The 20,036-nt window shown below is 54.2% G+C and overlaps 2 protein-coding genes and 1 long non-coding RNA gene across 7 annotated transcripts in view; 2 read left to right on the top strand and 1 right to left on the bottom strand.

Moving 5' to 3' along the window:
• The first annotated feature begins 649 nt into the window (after window positions 1-649).
• Window positions 650-4,232, top strand: ACTB (actin beta). 2 transcript variants are annotated; one of them, XM_082750512.1, is made up of 6 exons: window positions 650-917; window positions 1,655-1,783; window positions 1,902-2,141; window positions 2,593-3,031; window positions 3,126-3,307; window positions 3,433-4,232. In XM_082750512.1, exons 2-6 carry the CDS (start codon window positions 1,661-1,663, stop codon window positions 3,574-3,576), a joined length of 1,128 nt encoding a protein of 375 aa, XP_082606638.1. In that variant the 5' UTR covers window positions 650-917; window positions 1,655-1,660; the 3' UTR covers window positions 3,577-4,232. The 2 variants fall into 2 exon arrangements, with proteins under 2 accessions (XP_082606638.1, XP_082606639.1); XM_082750513.1 differs by lacking the exon at window positions 650-917 and adding an exon at window positions 979-1,176 and having other exon boundaries at window positions 1,440-1,783.
• LOC309857758 lies at window positions 3,892-13,013 on the bottom strand. 2 transcript variants are annotated; one of them, XR_014307895.1, is made up of 2 exons: window positions 12,462-13,013; window positions 3,892-8,623 (listed from the first exon to the last, which is right to left on the bottom strand). It is a non-coding gene; the product is annotated as an uncharacterized lncRNA (long non-coding RNA). The 2 variants fall into 2 exon arrangements; XR_014307896.1 differs by lacking the exon at window positions 12,462-13,013 and adding an exon at window positions 10,309-10,444.
• Window positions 10,274-20,036, top strand: part of FBXL18 (F-box and leucine rich repeat protein 18) — a 41,804-nt gene continuing 32,041 nt past the window's right edge. Inside the window, exons 1-2 of one of the 3 annotated variants that reach the window (XM_082750510.1) lie at window positions 10,274-10,712; window positions 17,082-17,297. In XM_082750510.1, the coding sequence (XP_082606636.1) occupies window positions 10,503-10,712; window positions 17,082-17,297 (426 nt within the window). In that variant the 5' untranslated portion in view covers window positions 10,274-10,502. The remainder of the gene's footprint in view (window positions 10,713-17,081; window positions 17,298-20,036) is intronic. The other 2 variants (XM_082750509.1, XM_082750511.1) reach the window with 2 other exon arrangements.

The raw sequence follows: 20,036 nt of genomic DNA, 5'->3' as shown, positions 1-20,036 counted from the left end.
CTGCCTGGCTCATGGGCTAAGGGCTCAGGCCGGGATCCGCTGGGTGTGACCAGGCAGCTCTTGGTTCCATAGGAACAGTTTCTCTGCTCTACAGAGCCCACCTCAGTGCAGGCCTGCAGCTGGGGTGGCTTGGAGCCCTCTTCACAGGGAACTTCCAGTCACTTGCTCCAGATGCCTGTCCTGCCTCTAAGGCCTGAGAACCCTGTTAAGTGGCCACAAGCCTCCTAATTCCCCCTCAGTATACCATACCCCTCAGCCCCAGGTGTCTGAGTAGTAATGCCCCTCACTTAGCAAGCTAAGCACCCCAGCCGAAGCCCCCCCACCCCGCCCTTCCCCAATCCAGGCTTTCTAGGCAGTGGAGTTATTGTGGACCAATGCTTCCCCTGCAACTGCTCTTTAAGCATGCACCCACAGAAACCGGGGACCCTCGCATCCATGCTGACCGTTGCCCACCGGGGCGCTCACTGCTCATGTGACGCAGGGGGTCTCGGGGTAGAGAACAGGAGAGGGGCCAGATCAGGCATTGCCGAAGAGGGGCGGCGGCCCACGGGCCCAGCACCCAAGGGCTGCCAACACCAAAACTCTCTCCCTCCTCCTCTTCCTCAATCTCGCTCTCGCTCTCTCCCAGCCCGGCTCGTTCTCTCTCTCTCTCTTTTTTTTTTTTTTTTGCAAAAGGAGGGGAGAGGGGGTAAAAAAATGCTGCACTGTGCGGCGAGGCCGGTGAGTGAGCGGCGCGGGGCCAATCAGCGCGCGCCGTTCCGAAAGTTGCCTTTTATGGCTCGAGCGGCCGCGGCGGCGCCCTATAAAACCCGGCGGCGCGACGCGCAGCCACCGCCGAGACCGCGTCCACCCCGCGAGCACAGGCCCCTCGCCCTCGCCGCTCCGCCGCTGCCGCCGCCGGTTTACACCACCCCCAGGTAGGTTCCCGGGCCGGCCGGGGCTCGCTGCGGCCCCGCGGCGCCTCCTCCGGGCGGGCGGCCGGCTGGCCTCTCGGCCTCTGGCCTCGGCGCCGGGAGAGAGCCGCCGGGGACTGGCAACGGGGCTCGCGCTCCCCCCTCGCTCAGGCCGGGACTGCGCTCGCACTGCGCGCCCACGGCGTGCTGCGATCTAGGCTTAGGCGGCCGCGGGTCTTTGTCCGAGGCAGCGGCTCGCTGGCTCGCGCGGCTGGATGGCAGGGTGGGTGGGTGGGCGCGGCGGGTCCGCCGGCTGGGTGGGGGCTGGGGCCAGGGCTGCGCGTGCGCATGCACGCTTGGGCCGGGAGCCGCGGCCGGGGTGAGGGCGGTGCGGCCGGCCGGAAGGGGTGGGGTCGCGGCGGCGCGAGGGCGCCTGCGCGCACTTCCTCTCCGCGCCGCCGGCTCCCGCGGGCGTGGCCGCCGCGCGCCAGTCCAGCCGGCGCTTTTTTGAACGAGGCGGGGGCGGAGCCAGCCCCGGGTGGGGAGGGGGCGGGGGCCTGGCTTCCTGCCGCGCGCGGCGGGGCCGCCTCCAACCAGCGTTTGCCTTTTATGGTAATAACGCTGCCGGCCCGGCCGCCTTTGTCCCCAATGTGAGCGCGCGCCGGCGCCCCCTGGCGGCTCGAGGCCGCGGCGCGCCGGAAGTGGGCTGGGCGGGGGCGGCCCCACCCGACCCCCGGCTCAAGGCCCGACTCCCTTCGTAGTTCGCCATGGATGACGATATCGCTGCGCTCGTGGTCGACAACGGCTCCGGCATGTGCAAAGCCGGCTTCGCAGGCGACGACGCCCCCCGGGCCGTCTTCCCTTCCATCGTGGGGCGCCCACGGCACCAGGTAGGGCGCCGGCCTTGGCTCTGATCTAGGTGGGGGTCGTAGGTGGGGCCTCTCCTCCTGGGGAGGAGGTCGGTGCCTCCGGGCCCGTGCTCAGGTCGCCTCGCCCCTCCCTCCGCAGGGCGTGATGGTGGGCATGGGCCAGAAGGACTCCTATGTGGGGGACGAGGCCCAGAGCAAGAGGGGCATCCTGACCCTGAAGTACCCCATCGAGCACGGTATCGTCACCAACTGGGACGACATGGAGAAGATCTGGCACCACACCTTCTACAATGAGCTGCGTGTGGCCCCCGAGGAGCACCCCGTGCTGCTGACCGAGGCCCCCCTGAACCCCAAGGCCAACCGTGAGAAGATGACCCAGGTTAGTGGCCCACTGGCCTTCCGTGGGCGGCCACCCCATCCTTTCTTGCCTTTCTGTGCCACGCCCTGTCTCACGTGTTCTTTCTTCTGCCATTCTCCTAGGACTTTCTTCTCTGACCTGAGTCTCCTTTGGAACTCTGCAGGTTCTATTCGCTTTTTCCCCAGATGGATTCTTTCTTGTGTTTGCCTTTCTGATTAGGCGTTTGAGGTTATAAAATGCTATGGGTTGTAGGTACTACTAACACTGGCTGGTGTGACCAAGCCGATGAGGCTGGTGTCGAGTGGCCTTGGAGTGTGTATTCAGTAGGTGCACAATAGGTCTGAAGTGAATCCCCATCCCGGGATCCCCAGCACATTGAGCTGTGTTCCTTGCACTTTTCTGCATGTCCCTAGTCTGGCCTGACCCCCTTGTGGTGGTTTCCTGGGCATCACCTGGTTTCTTCTCACTACAGATCATGTTCGAGACCTTCAACACCCCAGCCATGTATGTGGCCATCCAGGCTGTGCTGTCCCTGTATGCCTCTGGCCGCACCACTGGCATCGTGATGGACTCCGGAGACGGGGTCACCCACACTGTGCCCATCTACGAGGGGTATGCTCTGCCCCACGCCATCCTGCGTCTGGACCTGGCTGGCCGGGACCTGACAGACTACCTCATGAAGATCCTTACGGAGCGTGGCTACAGCTTCACCACCACTGCCGAGCGGGAAATCGTGCGTGACATCAAGGAGAAGCTGTGTTATGTGGCTCTGGACTTCGAGCAGGAGATGGCCACTGCGGCCTCCAGCTCCTCTCTGGAGAAGAGCTATGAGCTGCCCGACGGGCAGGTCATCACCATCGGCAACGAGCGGTTCCGCTGCCCAGAGGCGCTCTTCCAGCCTTCCTTCCTGGGTAAGTGAGCCCCGCCTGCCTTTCTTGCCCTTGGTCTCAGAGGGTCACCCTCGTGGCCGTTCCCGGAAGCCAAGTCTGGCGTGTTTCCTCTCAGGCATGGAATCCTGCGGCATCCACGAAACTACCTTCAACTCCATCATGAAGTGTGATGTCGACATCCGCAAGGACCTGTACGCCAACACGGTGCTGTCCGGCGGGACCACCATGTACCCCGGCATTGCCGACAGGATGCAGAAGGAGATCACCGCCCTGGCGCCCAGCACGATGAAGATCAAGGTGGGCACTTTGCTGACCTGGGCCCGCCTTGGGTTGGGGGTGGGTGGGGCTCCTGTGGGCGTGCCCCTCCTCCTGGCTTACGGTGCGCTGGATCCTCCCGCTAACCTGTCCCCTTCCTCCCCCAGATCATCGCCCCCCCTGAGCGCAAGTACTCCGTGTGGATCGGGGGTTCCATCCTGGCCTCGCTGTCCACCTTCCAGCAGATGTGGATCAGCAAGCAGGAGTACGACGAGTCCGGCCCCTCCATCGTCCACCGCAAATGCTTCTAGGCGGACTGTTACTTTAGTTGCGTTACACCCTTTCTTGACAAAACCTAACCTGCGCAGAAAACGACATGAGATTGGCATGGCTTTATTTGTTTGGGTTTTTTTTTTTTAATTGTTTTTGAATTTTTTCAGTTTTTTTTTTCCAGTTTTTTTTTTTCTTTTTTTTTTTTTGGCGCTTGACTCAGGATTTAAAAACTGGAACGGTGAAGGTGACAGCAGTTGGTTGGAGCGAGCATCCCCAAAGTTCTACAATGTGGCCGAGGACTTTGATTGTACATTGTGTTTTTTTTTTTTTTAATAGTCATTCCAAATATCGTGAGATGCATTGTTACAGGAAGTCCCTTGCCTTCCCAAAAGCCACTCCCATTTCTCTCTGAGAAGGGGCAGTCCTCGCCCAAGTCCACACGGGAGGGTGATAAAATTGCTTTTGTGTAAATTATGTAGTCCAAATTTTTTTTAATCTTCGCCTTAATACCTGTTCTTTTTGTTTTATTTTGAGTGGTCTGCCATCATGGCTTCCCCCTTTTTTGTCCCCTCCAATTCAAGATTCATGAAAGCTTTTTGATCCCCTTGGGAGTGGGGTTGAGGCACGAGGCAGCCAGGGGCTTCCCTGTACACTGACAAGACCAGTTCAATAAAGTGTGCACACCTTAAAGAAAGGACACGTGGCTTCTTGGTGTTGGGAAGAGGGGTGGGACAGTGGGGACCAAGCTGTCCCTGCCTCGAAGGGAAGGGGTTTTGAGGTGTATTGAGTCCTGATGACGGAACAGTCATGGGCTCAGAGATGGATAGAGGCAATTAAGGGCCCTGGCCCTTGGCCTGCCGGCTGTGTAATCCTATTTCTCACCAAGTTCTGAGGTCAGGTGCTTTGGGAAGGTGGGAGGCCTGGGCTCTGCAGACGGGGAATCAGGTGGTCCTAGGCCCCCCCAGACCTTCTATCTGCTGTTGGTCATCCTACCTGATGGGCCTGGTGCAGACTCCGGGTGGAATCCCATCTTGACTGCCAGCTCGCCTCTAATTCCTACCCAGCAAAGGAACGGCCTTGAGACGATTTGATGTAGGGCAGCTCCACAGTGCTGTCCAGGGCCTGGGGTGGGGCGTGTCAGTTCTGCACAGAATAGGTCTGGTTAACGGCGATGGAGCTTCCCTGCTCAGGGCCTGGGTTCTGCCTTGTGGCAGGTGGCTGCGCACCGTTGTATTGTGCCTCAGGACGTGGTTTCCAAGGATCCTTGGGGGCTGGGCAGGGTCTGCCTGGTGCTGGGGGTCAGTTTCTGACTTTATAATGCAGTGCTCCTAAGGCTGGCTTGCCTGCACTCTGCTAGAAGCTGTGATGGGGCTGGGGGGCGTAGAATGGAGGAGGACAGCCATGCAGGATGCCCCTTGCTCTTGTATCCCTAGAGGGAGGAAAAGGCCCAGAATCAAACCCCAAGTCCAGATTTGAGGCCTGGAGGGGACCAGCCCCTCCCTCCATGGACCCAGGGCGGCTCCAGCTTTCTGCTGCTCCCTTCTCCCTGTGGCTCAGGAATCTGGTGGCCCATTGGCTCCCACCTCACAGAAGACAGCAGAGACCCTCATGTGGGCGGGATGTGTCTAAGAGTCCCACAGGCTTGAGGCAGGTTGGGAGGGACACAAGTAATGGTACTCCATGCAAAGCGACTCTGTTGGGGTAAGGGCACTGTTATAAGAGACGTTCCAAAACCAAACAGGAGCTTGTGACTGACCCCGGAGCTCTCCTTGGCAGGTTTTCCTAGTTCAGTACACAAAACAGCACAACCGGTGTGTGGCGTGGGCTCTGGAGGAGTCAGTCCCACTCCCTCAGGGGCCCTGGACTACCTCTATGTATCTGGGCGCCCGTCCTGGAGGAGGTGTGAGAGCAGTGTGCGTGGCACTCTTCTGTCTTAGAGGCCCAGGCAGCAGGGCCTGAAGCAGTAGTTCCCCCCCAACCCCCCACCTCCTCTGGGGCCAGTTCTAGCTCTCTGGATCCCATTCAGGGGCGGTGATAAGCCCTGGGCTCTGCTGGAAGCTTCCACCTTGAGTCACTCACTCCTTTCACAAGCATTGATTAAGGGCCCAGCGTATGCCGGGCCGCCTTCCGTTCCTCCTTCCTTCCTCTAGCCAACCGCTGTTTGTCCCGGGCATCGTGCCAGGAACAGGGGGAGCAGTGGAGAAGAAAGCAGATGTGCTTCCTGCCCGCATGAGGGACCCAGTGTAACGGGGGAAACAGTGTCAGGCCACCAAGCGAAGGCACAATGGCTGCTTGTGACCAGGAGGAAGAGCAGAGGCTGCGTGCGAGGGAGGGTGGGGACCACAGAGGGATGTAGGCATCATGATGTCGGTCGGTGGGAGGGGGTCGCAGGTGCACATCTGCATTGAAACCCAGCAAATGGCGCCTCCATAAAAACTAGGGGGAAAATAAATAATTAGGAAATACAGATGGATCTGTGTCTGGATCCTCGTGGTGAGGCCCCGGGGAGGTTCACGGTCACAGGGCAGTCATCTTCCTTGCGGGGAAACGGGCTCGGAGGGTAACACAGCTCAGATATGCCGGTGGCCTGGAATCACCCAAGGCACGTAGGGGCTGGAACCATCCAGAAACTCCTGACAAGTGCTGTGCTGATTCACTCAGCCATTGATCGTTCAACCTCTCTCTGAATCTCACTCAACTTCTCTTTGCCCTCACAGAACTTATGGTCCTGTCCTATAGGGGCCACTGGCCACACATGGCCATTTACACTTAAGCTGATTAAAATGAAGAATTCAGGAGCGCTTGGCTGGCTCAGTGGGTAGAGCATATGACTCTCCATCTCGGGGTTCTAAGTTCAAGCCCCACACTGGGTGTAGAGATTACTTAAAAATAAAATACTACAAAAAAATGGAGACTTTTTTTTTACACCTGAAACTAATGGAACACTGTGTGTCAACTATGCTCAATACAAAAAATACTAATAGCCTTTAATTTTTAAAGTTTTTTTTTTAAAGATTTTATTTATTTATTTGACTCGCAAGTAGGCAGAGAGGCAGGTGGGGTCGGGAGAAGCAGGCTCCCTGCTGAGCAGAGAGCCTGACATGGGGCTCGATCCCAGGACCCCGAGATCACAACCTGAGCCAAACAAAGGCAGAGGCCCAACCCACTGAGCCACCCAGGCACCCCAATAATCTTTAATTTTTAGAGCAGTTTTAGGTTCACAACAAAATTGAGAAGGTACAGAGATTTCACATGTGCCCCCTGCCCCCATGTGCCCAGTCTCCCCCACCATCAGCGTCCCCAACCAGAGTGATGCATTTGTTACCACTGATGAAACCTACACTGACACATCATTGTCACCCAGAATCCATAGTTTTTTTTTTTTTTTTTCAGAATCCATAGTTTATGTTAAGGTTCACTCCTGGTGCTTACACTATGGTATTGGTGTTTTTTGGTGCTTTCATTTATTAATTTTTTTAAGTAGGGTCCATACTGGAGCCCAATGCTGGGCTTGAACTCACAACCCTGAGATCAAGACCTGAGCTGAAATCAGGAGTTGGACACTTAATCGACTGAGCCACTCTGGTACCCTTGGGTTTGGTGTTTTCACTGCATGGGTTTGGACACGCACCCATCATGGTAATATCATACAGAGTTAGTTCCACTGCCTTAAATCCTCTGTGCCTCAGCTGGTCATTTCTCCCCTTCCCTGACTCCTGGAAAGCACTGATTTTTTGCATCTCTCCAGAGTTCTGCCTTCTCCAAAATGCATAGTTGGAAGCATCCCATAGGCAGCACTTTTCAGATTGGCTTCTTTCACTTAGTAACATGCACTTAAGTTTCCTCCATGTCTTTTCATGGTTTGATAGATCACTTATTTTTAGTGCTGAGTAATTTTCCACTGGCTGGGGGCGCCTGGCTGGCTCAGTCAGCGGAGCGTGCGACTCTTGATCTGGGGTTTAAGGGTTTGAGCCCCATGTTGGGCGTAGAGATGTTTAAAAATAAAATCTAAAAAAAAAAAAAAAGAATTCCATTGTCTTGATGGACTATAGTTTAATGTATCCATCCTTCACCAAAGGCCATTGTGGTTGTTTCTAAGTTTTGGAAATTATGAATAAAGCTGCAATAAACACGTGTGTGCTGGTTTCCTCTGTGAAAGTCACTTTTCACCTCTATGCAGACAGCTTTAAAAGGTCATTCTGGGGGCACCTGGGGGGCTCAGTTGGTTAAGCGTCTGACTTCAGCTCAGGTCATGATCTCGAGGGTCCTGGGATCAAGTCCCGGGTGGAGCCTCACGTTGGGCTCTGTGCTCAGGGCAGAGTCCACGGCTTCCTCTCTTTCTCCCCCACACCTCGACTTGTACTCTCTCTCCCTCTTTTGCAAATAAATAAAATCTTTAAAAATAAAATAAAAGGTCATTCTTGCTGCAGTGGAAGGAGCTTAGGGAAGGTACGGCTCCTTTAAAAACTGTTCCGGTGTCATGAGGTCTCTGCAGTACAGACAGCGTGGGCTCCAATCCCAATTTTGCTTCTCATTCGGACTTGGGGGGGCGGGGGAGGTAACAGAGATCTCCACCTTCCCTGCATCCTTCCCAGCCTCCACTCCAGATATTTTTGGGGATCACGGCCAGGAGCTCAGACCTGGCTCAGGCTAGCCAGTACTGCAGAGGTGGGCTCTGGGAGCAGGAGTCACTGAGAGTACTGTGACAAAGTGTCCCCCAAACCTGGAAACCACCCCTGAGTGGGTCAGCACAGTGAGGTATTGGAACTGACTCCCCACCTCGGTCGCCTGGAGCCCACACTCGGCGGTTTCCAACTAAATGCTCCTCAGAACTCAGCGCCTGGGAAATGCGGGACTCCCAGTAGTTAGAGTTTGTGAATCGCTCCTGTGTCGGACCCTTACGGGGATCAGCCCGGGTAATCATTTAGTTGACCATGGTTTACCGAGGGTCTGTTATTGTCCAGCTCTGTTCTAGTGGAGGGGTGCGGTGTCTAAACATGGCGTCTCTCCTGATCGGATTGGGGCTTCCAGATGTGGGGCGAAGATCACATGGAAGCCGGAGGCATGGGCGGTCAAAGAATTCACCTGAGGCAGAACACAGGAGACAGAAGTTTATTGAATACACCGGCAAGGGAGTGGCAGGCAAGACGGCAAAGCAGAGACCATTTGCCAGGAGGCAGTGGGTGGGGGCTGTTTTTAAAGGGAGAAGGTGAAGAGGAATGGCGATGTAGAGCCTTTTCCCTTTTTTGGTAACTGTGCCCGGTTGTAAGTAGAGCACTGGAGAGTTAGGGCCTGTGGATAGTTTGAGGTAGGTCATGTGATGGGTCTGTCTGCATTCAGCCCAGGGGGTCGCTGTGGGCCCTTTCTACATTCCTCCGCTCAGGCCTGTTTGCTGAACAGTGGCCTCTACCCTGGGGGACAGAAAGTAAACACCCCCACCACAATGAAAAACATACCTGATTACAGATTGTAGGGGAAAAGGAAGGGTCAGGAGTTAGGACAGGAGGAGAAACATCAGCCTCGGACACTGCTGATGCCTGCCCAGGTCATAGTTCTGCCTGAAGTTGTGTATTTAACTGCAGACTAGAACATGAACTCTTTGAGACAAGGACTGTGCCTGCCCCCAGGACAGTCCACCCACAGAAGGAGCTCATCAAAGGTCTCTTGATAGGAACAGGCTCAACCCAGTGGGGTTGGGAGGTAAATGAGGCCTGGGGGAGAGTGTATGAAACCTGAAGCACTAGGTTGTTTAAGTGTCCCCCAAAGATTCCTGTCCGCCCAGAACCTCAGAATACGGCCTTATTTGGAAACAAGCTCTTTGAATACGTCCCTAGTTAAGGTCGTGTGGTGTCTTTATAAGAAAGGATACAGGGCGCCTGGGTGGTTCAGTGGGTTAAAGCCTCTGCCTTCGGCTCAGGTCATGATCCCAGGGTCCTGGGATCGAGCCCCACATTGGGCTCTCTGCTCGGCAGGGAGCCTGCTTCTCCCTCTCTGCCTGCTTCTCTGCCTACTTGTGATCTCTGTCAAATTAATAAATAAAGTCTTAAAAAAAAAAAAGGAAGAAAGGATACATGGCCTTTGGCGCACGCACACACACACAAACACACACACAGAAAGGAAGATGGCCCTGCAAAGACAGAGGCAGAACTTGGGAGTAAGGCCCCTGAAAGCCAAGGGCCTCCAAGGATGCTGGCCGCTACCCAAAGCCAGGAAGAGCCAGAAGAGATGCTTCCAGCAGTTGGAACACGGCCCAGTCGACATCTTCACTTCCTACGTCGGGCCTCCACAACTGAGAGAATACATTTCTATGGTTTTAGATCCCCCAGGCTGTGGTACTTGGTCCCATCAGCTGCAAGAAACCTATACATGCTCAGGGTCACCCCCCAGTGTTCCCCACGGATTTTTCTTCCTAAATGGTTTTTACGTGCAAAGAGTTATGGGTGAGCACACATCCGTTCTCACGTTCATCTACCCCGCCAGCATTTATTCGGTGCCGATGACATGTCAGGGAGCATCCCCAGGTTCCCGCAATCCTGCCGCTGAGTACAGGGAGAGAAGCACCAAACAACAAACAAAAGAGAGAAAAAAAAAAAAAAAAAGAAAAAAAGAAAAGGACACAGTAGGTCAGACAGCGCGTAGAGCTATGGAGTAAAATAGAAGATAAGGGATAAGTTTAGGGGTGGGTGTGGACGGCAGGGAGGAGGTGATGCCCTTTGCCGCGGGATGGTCCGACATGTGGTTCCTGCACACTTGCAGGCATGGGGACGTACATGCCAAGGCCCGGAGGCAGCAGAGTGCTCGGCCGGCCAGGGGAGACCAGTGTGGCTGGAAAGGCGCAGTCAAGGAGCAGAGGAGGGGGAGCCCAGGTCAGAGAGGCTGCGGCGGAGGCAGCGGCACCTGACGCGGCGCCCCGGGGCTCAACCCGCGCCTTAGCAAGGCCCCAAGCAGCAGCGCCGCACCCAACATGGCGGCCGCGCATGGCTCGCCGGCTGGCGAGCGGAACTGCGTACGGCAGGCGCCGGAAGTGGCGGGAGGCCCCGCCCCCTACCAGGGTCTCTGTGGAGCCGCGGACGCGCCGGCTTTGAGCATCCCTGGCGGGCCGGGGGGAAGCCCTGGGGCTGCGGCTCCGGCGGCCGCGGCCCCGCCCGCCTTCGACATGGCCAGCTCCGGAGAGGTACGGCCGGCGCCTCTCTCCGCTCTCCTTCCTGCCCCGCGGCCTTGGCTCCGCTCGGGCCTTCCCCTCCCGCCCCGGTCCCCTTTGCGTCCTTTCCATCGAGCCCCCTGACCCGCTCCATCCTTCCGGTCCCGACCGCGACCCGGCCCTCTGCTTCCCACCTTGACTTCGACCTCAACCCCGGTCGCGCTTGGCCCTTTCCGCCCTGAGCCTGGCGTCGGCCGGGTTTGGTCCTTCCTGACCGGACCGTGGCCTCGGCCTCGGCCGCCTCGCCGGTTCCTTCCCATCCTTAACCTGGCCTTGCCCCTTGCCCCATCCTGCGTCGCCCCGCCCCTCAGGCCCTCACCCTGTTGCGAAGTCACAAGCTCTTTTCCTCTTGGGTTTTCCATCCCTTTCGCAGCCCCGCAGTCGTGACCGCCAGAGTTCTTCCCCGCCTCTGCGCCCCAGAGTTCCATGCTGCTGTAGGCCTCTCAAGCCATTTTCCCATGCCCCTGCACGTGGGCTCAGCCCTTGGAGCTATGAGACGTTCAGCTTCCATGTCCACTCTGCACCCCATCCTCTATGTCTGAATGCTCCGAAAGTCCCCACTTTTCTCTGCGCCTGCTTGTTGCGTGACTTGGGGGCTAATGGAGGAAAAGCCATTTTACCTGGGAGACTTTTGGCTTACCCCGGAATTCCTTTCCCCCATGCTCCACAAGTCTGGGACTGAGTCCCTGTAATGTGGTGCAAGGTAATTTATCTGCAGACCAGGGTATGTGGGATCTGGACTCTGATTAGCATCTTTTCATTTGTTGCTTCCTGCCTATCTTTATGTGTACTTGTGGCTACTTGTGTGTCTGTTTATCATCTGGGACTTGTACCTTTGAGTGCACTGTTTTAGGGGCTTACCTGTGCTCTGGGGAACAGGAGTCAGAGGGTCAAGCGTTTTCTTCAAAAACGTTGGGGGCTGAGGTTGCTGACCGTTTTTTTCACTCGAAGTGAGTTTGGCTTAGAAGTGGCCCCTAGATTGAGGGGGAGGGTGTGGGACACACCTGCAGACTGGTGGTGGGATTAAAGGGTCAGAAAGCCACAGCTCTTTAAGGAATAGTTACGGAGTAGCCTGGCTGTGTTAGCAAATTACAAGTGTGTACTTGCGGGAGCTGGGGGCGCTGGTACCTTGTTCTTCCGGGGTCCTGGCACAGAGGGGCCTCTGTTCCTTGACACATATGAATGACCTGGCCAGTGAGGCCTCTTATTTCTTCGTGGACGTCTCATTCTACCCTGGATGTGGAGATCAAGGTCCCTTCTGGGATGTTCTATTTATTATTTATTGATATATAGCTTGCACGCTGTGAAATTCACCATTTTGGTTTCTTTTTTTTTTTTAAAGATTTCATTTTTTTAGTTGACAGAGACCGCGAGAGCAGGAACACAAGCAGGGCACCAGGGAGAGGGAAAGCAGGTTTTCCACTGAGTAAGGAGGCCAATGCAGGGCTGGATCCCAGAACTCTGGGATCAAGACCTGACCTGAAGGCACACGCCCAACGACTGAGCCACCCAGGCGCCCCAAAATTCACAGTTTTAAAGTGTGTGTGTGTGTTTAAAGTAAGCTTTATGCCCAGTGTGAGGCTTAAACTCACAACCCTGAGATCAAGAGTTGGAGGCTCCATTGACTGAGCCAGTCAGATGCCCAAAGCAGTTTTAAAAAAATACATTTGCAAGGTTGTGCAGCTCTTCCCACTACAGGATTCCAGAGTGAGGTGGTCTTACCTTGAAAGTCATTACTGGCTTTAACACGTGGACACTCAGGATTACTCCCGGAGTTTCTCATAGTGCTTCAAACGATTCTGAAGCAGCAGTCTGTTGACTCATCTGGTTCAGTGCTTCTTTTTCTTGGAAATTACAAAGTGATCCCTGTTCCAGAGCTGTTCTTGGCCTAGGGAGGAGATAAGCAAGCAGGCAAACCATGACAAATGAGGCTGGAGCGGGAGGAGGGTACCTGATACAGCAGGAGGGGGGCAGGGTGAGGATGAGTTGAGCCTGTCTGGCTGAGGCTGGGAGGGCTTCATTGTGTTCGAGCCTTTGAGCCCAAGTTCTGAAAGTAGCAGTTTTCCTGTGTGGTGGCATGTCCGGTAGAGGGAACAGCTTGTGGGAAGGCTTGGAGGCATGAGGGAGGGCATGTTCCAGAAATTGCCACCTGGAGAAGCAGAGACCTAGGAAGTGGGCAGAGTGTGGGGCGGAAACCCATACAGTTGTGCTCCTCTTTTGATTGACCTTGTATTTTATAATGCCAAATATGTTATGTATAACAATGTCGCATCATGAAAGTGTGCTGTGTTGTACCCACTGCCCAGTTCTTTAAGAAACATTTCTTTTCCATTTAATGTTTATTCTTTTCGTTTGTTTGTTTTTTTTAAGTAAGCATTACGCCAAACATGGGGCTTGAACTTAGAACCCTGACCTCAAGAGTCACATGTTCCACTGCCAGCCAGCCAGATTGTACCCCCTCGCCCCCCACTCCCCAACCAATGCCCAGTGTTTACAGTTAACACGTGACCAGTCTTGTTTCATTTCTGTCTCTCCCTTTGGCTCATTCATTCCAGACAACTCATCAGTTGGTTTGTGAATTCTGTGGTTTCTTTGGGTGCCTGAGGGGTAAACATCTGGGAGGGGGATTTTTTTTGGCAGATACTGAAGTTTTAGTACCTAATTTTTCCTCTATCTTTCAGTTCTTAAAAAAAAAATTGTGAGATGTTACATTCTGAAAAGTGCATTAAATTCTTTTTAACCCTTATGCTTCATACCACACCTATAAGTGGTCATGATCTGGTTCTAAACATATGGTTCCCAGAGGTGCCAGAGAAAGACCACATGTCCGTCCTCATCCCTGGACTGATTTCCACAGACCACAGGGGATGCCTTTCCTGGATCTTTCAGGAAGCCCCAGCAGCCCTTCTCTTGTGGTGGGAAGAGCAGTTTAGCTGGTCAAGCCCAGCCAAAGGCTACTCAGGCTACTTACCTAATTTTTTTTTTCAAGCCCCAGTGTGGGGCTTGAACTCACGACCCCAAGATGAAACGTCATGTGCTCCTTATCTAACGGTTTTGAGATGGAGAGTGGGTCTGCCATAGTTCCGCCAAGGCTGAAAACACATGGTTCCGAGGGGCAGAGGGAAGCGAGGGTGGTCTTTTACGGGTGTGTGTGTGTGGAATTGCGCGTATTCTCTGGGCTACAGGTTTTGTTTCATTCCTTCCCAGGGATCATTCCTTGTTTGCTCTTGGCCTCTGCGGAGCTTCTGGCTTTCCTGGGGAAAAGCTGTGTTTGTGGACTTAGAAACCACAGGTCCTTGGCTTGGAAAACCTGGATTCCAGGCAAAAGACTTGACTGTTGCAAACCTGGCAGCCTCCTCCCAGGATCGGCCTTTGGAGACCAGGGGCAGCCAGCTGCTCCCAAGTGCCTGCATTTGGGAGCAGAGAATGTGGGGAAAATCACCTTGTGGGGTGTGCTGAGACTGGACAGAAGGGGCTGGAACTGAGTTCCTGCCCACCCCCCACTTTTTTTCCCTAAATGAGAGCTCCATGCCCAGTGTGGGGCTTGGGGTTTGAACTCACAACCCTGAGATCAGGAGTCACACGCTCTACTGTCTGAGTCAGACAGGTGCCCCTATAACTTCTGGGTAGGTTTTTTTTTGTTTTGTTTTTTTGTTTTGTTTTTTAAGATTTTTATTTATTTATTTGACAGAGAGAGATCACAAGTAGGTAGAGAGGCAGGGAGAGAGAGAGAGAGGGAAGCAGGCTCCCCGCTGAGCAGAGAGCCCGATGCGGGACTCGATTCCAGGACCCTGAGATCATGACCTGAGCCGAAGGCAGCGGCTTAACCCACTGAGCCACCCAGGCGCCCCTGGGTAGGTTTTAAGAGAAATTCAGTTTTAGTGATGTCCTGTGAGGCCGGAGCTTCAGACAGTGTTCTGCCCCATGTTCTCACGGCTCCGAGAAGGGCTTCTTTTTTTTTTTTAATTTTTTTTTTTTTTAAGATTTTATTTATTTATTTGACAGAGAGAGATCACAAGTAGGCAGAGAGGCAGGCAGAGAGAGAGAGGAGGAAGCATGCTCCCTGCTGAGCAGAGAGCCCGATGCGGGACTCGATCCCAGGACCCTGAGATCATGACCTGAGCCGAAGGCAGCGGCTTAACCCACTGAGCCACCCAGGCGCCCCCGAGAAGGGCTTCTTAACTTTGATGAACCTGCAGATGGGGATGAGGACATCTCCTATCTAGTCTAGCCTCAGGCTGCTCCGTGGATTCAAGCTGTCCCTACCTCTCTCCCTAAGCCCTCTCCCTGCCCGACACCCCCCTCCCCTGCCTTGTTAGCTTTGCCTGATAAGGACCCTTCTGGTTGGAGCCTCTCCCCACAGATGGAGTCCCTGAGTCTGGGGTGGGGTCTGGGACTCTGATCCCCATGACTGGCTCTGGGAAGCACTGAGCTAAGGAAAGTCACTAATGGTTGAGAACGGTAGTCCCAGAATAGGGCACCCCTGAGCACTTGGACTTGGGGGCCGTCGCAGACCTCAGGAGTAGCGAGACAGGACTAAAGTCACCTCAGTTGGAAAGGGGAGCAGGGAGGGCTGCCTCTTGCAGAGAAGGGAACGCGGGCAGGGCCAGCACTGTGAAACAGAGGGACGTATCTGTGACGACCCTCTACCAGGCCAGGGGAGGGCTTGGCAGGCCTGGAGCTCGTCAGGACCGAGTAGAGGGGTGCCGCAGTCAGAGTGCCTGGGAAACCCCTGGAGGCCGCTTGAGGGGTGTGCAGCGGCTCTCCCGCCCCGGGGTTCACGGTTGCCATGGCAGCAGCAGGGCTTTCCAGGCCTCAGAGCTTCCATCCTTGCAAATATGTGCAGAAGAAAAGTCAGGCCGGAGGAGGAGGGCTCACAGACAGAACCGCTGCAAACGGGCAGGAGAAATAATCCCGTTGCTGTCTCCTGGGAGTGGTCCGGCAGGCATCCCTGCAGGGTGGTTTGGGGGGGCTGGACCCCTTCCGGGGCGTGCTGGGAAGATACAGGGGTCCCTCCCCACCATGGGTTTCCCCTCAGAGTCTCCAGTTACTTGGTCCTTGATTTGGGGATTTCATGTCCCACCAACCCCGGGCGGAACCCCTCCCTCTTGGTTGTACGCATCAACCCGGGAGTGGCGGAAGGCCTATGTTAGAGAAGAAAACCTTTTGCAGATAGCTACCAGAACAAACTGAAATGTGGGCACATCTTGCGGGAGATACCAACACAAGTTCCTAGCCAGAAAGTGTGATAAGCACACGGGGTGTGCTCCGTGGCACACTCCCTGTTAGCTAGTACCGATCTGAGGATGGAAAAACGTCATTAGCAGGTGCTGTTTCTTCTTCATAAGGACTTGATGGTCTCATTCTCTGGCTTTTCTCGCCCTTAATGCCAGTGCTGGGAAGAGCTGCCCCCTCTGCCGGCTGAGGGATGGGTGTCCATCACAGCAACCCCAAGAGGCAATGACACTGTTGTCACCCCACTGGTTCTTCCTATTTCTTTTCTTTTCTTTTTTTTTTTTTTTTTAAAGATTTTGTTTATTTATTTGACAGACAGGGGTCACAAGTAGGCAGAGAGGCAGGCAGAGGGTGGGGGGAAGCAGGCTCCCTGCTGAGCAGAGAGCCCGATGTGGGACTCTATCCCAGAACCCTGGAATCATGACCTGAGCCGAAGGCAGAGGCTTTAACCCACTGAGCTACCCAGGCCTCCACTTAACTGTTTCTTTCTTTCTTTTTTCTTTTTTTTTTTAAGATTTTATTTATTTATTTGACAGAGAGAGAGATCACAAGTAGGCAGAGAGGCAGGCAGAGAGAGAGGAAGGGAAGCAGGCTCCCTGCTGAGCGGAGAGCCCGATGCGGGACTCGATCCCAGGACCCTGAGATCATGTCCTGAGCCGAAGGCCACGGCTTAACCCACTGAGCCACCCAGGTGCCCCCACTTACTGTTTCTTGATAGAATTCTCCCACTTAAGCGTTTTTAATAATCTAGAGTGACACTGGGACAGCGGGAGGATAGCAGCTTTCCCAAGCCAACAGGCTTGGCCGCTGGTCGTAAGTTGAGTCTGAAACATGTCAGACTTGATAGTCTGGAGCCCTTTAGTAGGAAAAAGTCCTTAAATTTGGAAAAGAATTGAAATTTTGTTTTGAATCTCCTACTCTTGAAGAGAGACCTGGTGGGCAGATCTGAAAGGGGCTTCTGAAGCGGTTAAGATTTTTGGGAAAAGGACCTTCTTTCCCACAGACTGTGGTGAGGACTGCTCTTGGTGTTTGTCCTTGGCTGAGGAGGCCAGGCTGAATGCCACCGTCGGGGATCCCGTGGGAATTCGGTGTTGTCCTTATTTGCAGGACACATCCAACGATGACGACGTGCCCCCTGCAGCGGCCGCCATGGCGGCGGGCTCCCACCTTCTCGGCTTCTCGGACGAGATTCTGCTGCACATCCTGAGCCATGTGCCCAGCACAGACCTGGTTCTGAATGTTCGGCGCACCTGCCGGAAACTGGCGGCACTGTGCCTGGACAAGAGCCTCACCCACACCGTGCTGTTGCAGAAGGACTACGAGGTGAGGTGTGGTCACGGGGGTGGGGACGGCCCACGTGGCCACCCAAGGACTAGCCAGGCAGTAGGGCGCCTGCGTGGCTGGTGACAACGTGGGTGGGCCCTCAGAGTCCTGACCGGCTCAGCCTCCAAGACATCCAAGGTGATGAAAGCTAGAGGCCTAGAGGTGCTGGTAGCAGGCTGCCCAGCAGTGGGGACGTGGGCCTGGTGGAGGCTGTGCTGGGAGGGAGCTGGACTTCCTGGTGGATGCCCAGGAGTAGGTTCTGGAACTTTTTTGGTGGTGCGGGGAGGCCCCAGCAGCTGTGTGTGGGCCTTCAGCTGCCTTATACTCTCAAGGCCAGGCTTCTAGGTGTCTGCTCTTGTGATGGGCAGGACAGGTGTCACCTTGTGCTTTTTCCTGGCCTGGGTAGGGTGCTGGGGTGCCCAGGGTACAATTTCCATCCAGGGCTGGGCTGTTTCTCTATCTTCTTTCCAGAAGCCACTGCTAGGGCTTTTTTTTGTGGAGTTCTAGGAGTCCTCTTAGAATTTTGGATCCTTTGTTGGATACCCGTATTGTGAGTATCTTCTCTTGGCGTCTGTGGCTTGCCTTTCTTTTTCTTTTCTTTTCTTTTTTTTTTTAAAGATTTTATTTATTCATTTAACACAGAGAGAGAGATCACAAGTAGGCAGAGAGGCAGGCAGAGAGAGGACAAAGCAGGCTCCCCACTGTGCAGAGAGCCTGATGCGGGGCTCAATCCCAGGACCCCGGGACCATGACCTGAGCTGAAGGCAGAGGCTTAACCCACTGAGCCAGCCAGGCACCCCTGTCTTTTGAAGAGAATAAGCCTTTAAGTTGAAGTCCAATTTACTGATTTTTTTTTTTTTTTTGAGTTCTTGTTTTTTGTAACCAGTTGAAGGAAAGTATTAAACCTGAGGTTGTGAAGATCTCCTTCTTTCTCTAGTAGAAGTTTTTTAGTTTTAGCTCTTACGGTAGGCATGTAATCCCTGATGTGTTAAGTCTCTGTATGTGGTGTGAGGTAAGGATCGAGGGTCCTTTCTTTGTATATGGCTCTTCAGTTGTTCCAGCATCACTTATGGACAAGGTTGTCCTTCCCTCAATATTGCCTTGCAAATTTTTTAATGATGTGAGTAAATTTTAATTCCAGTATAGCTAACATACAGTGCTATGTTAGTTTCGGACGTAGATCATTTGGTTCTCAGCACGAGTGCACTACTCAGTCGCCGTCCCCTCTTCTCCACTACCCACTGCCTACCTCCCCTCGGTTACCATCACTTTGTTCTCTGTAGTTAAGTCTGTTTCTTGGTTTGTCTCTCCCTCTTCTTTACCTTTGCCCTTTTGTTTCTTCAGTTCACCTATGAGTGAAATCATACAGTATTTGTCTTTCTCTGACTTGTTGCCCTTAACATTATACTCTCGAGCTCCATGCACGTTGTTGCAAATGGCAAGATTTCATTCTTTTTTGTGATTGCCTTGCAACTTTTGTGGAAAAGTCAACCGACAACATATCTTAAAGATAACAATAAAGATCTTGACAGGAATCCGCATTTTAGGAGGCTGTAGGAGGGATTCCTTGGTGAAGCTATGCATTTGAACCCTGGGTGAGGCCCCTCCAGAGCTTGGTTCTCTCGGTGAGAGCGGGCTGTGCTCCTCTCTGCTGGGGGAGTGTGGGTGTGCCGGGAGGCTGAGCTGAGTCCCCAGAGCCAAGGTCAGGCTCCCTGCCTGGGAGTGTTCTTGGCTGGAGAGGGAGGGGCACGTGCCCCAGCACAATGTCACAGCACCACGTATCAGGACCCCTGATGTGCGTGTCCTATGCCTGCTTGGCCATGTGTGCATGAGTCTACCTTAGAGAAGTGACCGAGATGCACGGACATCACGTGTGTGGGCGCTCGAGGCAGGGGTGCTGTTGAAGGCCTCCTTGGCGGCGGCTGGGATGTCATGCTGTTGGCCCCTGAGTTCCCTTGCTAGATGTACCATGGCTTGCCTAACCAGATCACGGCAGGTGTTTGAGGAATATTTAATGATGTGAAAATGCATCGGGTTTCCAGGGCACAATTCCACTGTGTGATTCAGGAAACCTCACGTAACAACATTTACCATCTCCACCATTTTTAAGTATGTGCTGCTGTATCATGTACGGTACGTCCATTTGTGGTGATGTGCTACCGTCACCAGCATTCCTAGAACTTTTCCATCGCCCTGAACAGAAAGTCTGGGTCCCGAGAGCAGTAACTCCCTATTCCCCTTTTCCCCAGCCCCTAGTAACCTCGGTTCTGCTTTTTGCTTGTGAGTGTGCCTCTTCTGGATAATCGTGTAAGTGGGGTCACACAACATGGGATCTTTTAGGACTGGTTTCTTTCCCCTTGTGCGACGTCAAGGTTCACCCCCTATGGCGTGTGTCGGAGCTTTGCTTCCTTCCGTGGCTATGTAGTCTTTCCTTGTATGTGCAGTCCACGTTGTGCTTACCCATCTACTGGTGGACATTGGGTGGTTTCATCTGTGACTAGGGCTGCTGTGAACATCGGGGAGCATGGAGTGAGTCCCTCTTTTTCCCATTCCCTCGGGCGCACGCCTAGGAGGGGAATTGCCGGGGCCTGTGGTCACTCCGTGTCAGCTTTTTGAGGAACCACCACACTTTTCCACACCAGCTGCACCATGTTTAGGCTCCCACCTAGCTGGGGACTGTGGGAGGTGAGCATGTGGGAGGGGAAGGAGCGGCCAGCCCTCCTCTCCAGTGTACCTCCT

Source organism: Mustela nivalis, assembly GCF_964662115.1.
Source record: "Mustela nivalis genome assembly, contig: HAP1_SCAFFOLD_1172, whole genome shotgun sequence".
In the NCBI taxonomy this organism is placed as follows: Eukaryota; Metazoa; Chordata; class Mammalia; order Carnivora; family Mustelidae; genus Mustela; species Mustela nivalis.
Note: the sequence above shows the minus strand (reverse complement) of the source record. Positions and strands in the feature narration are given on the sequence as shown.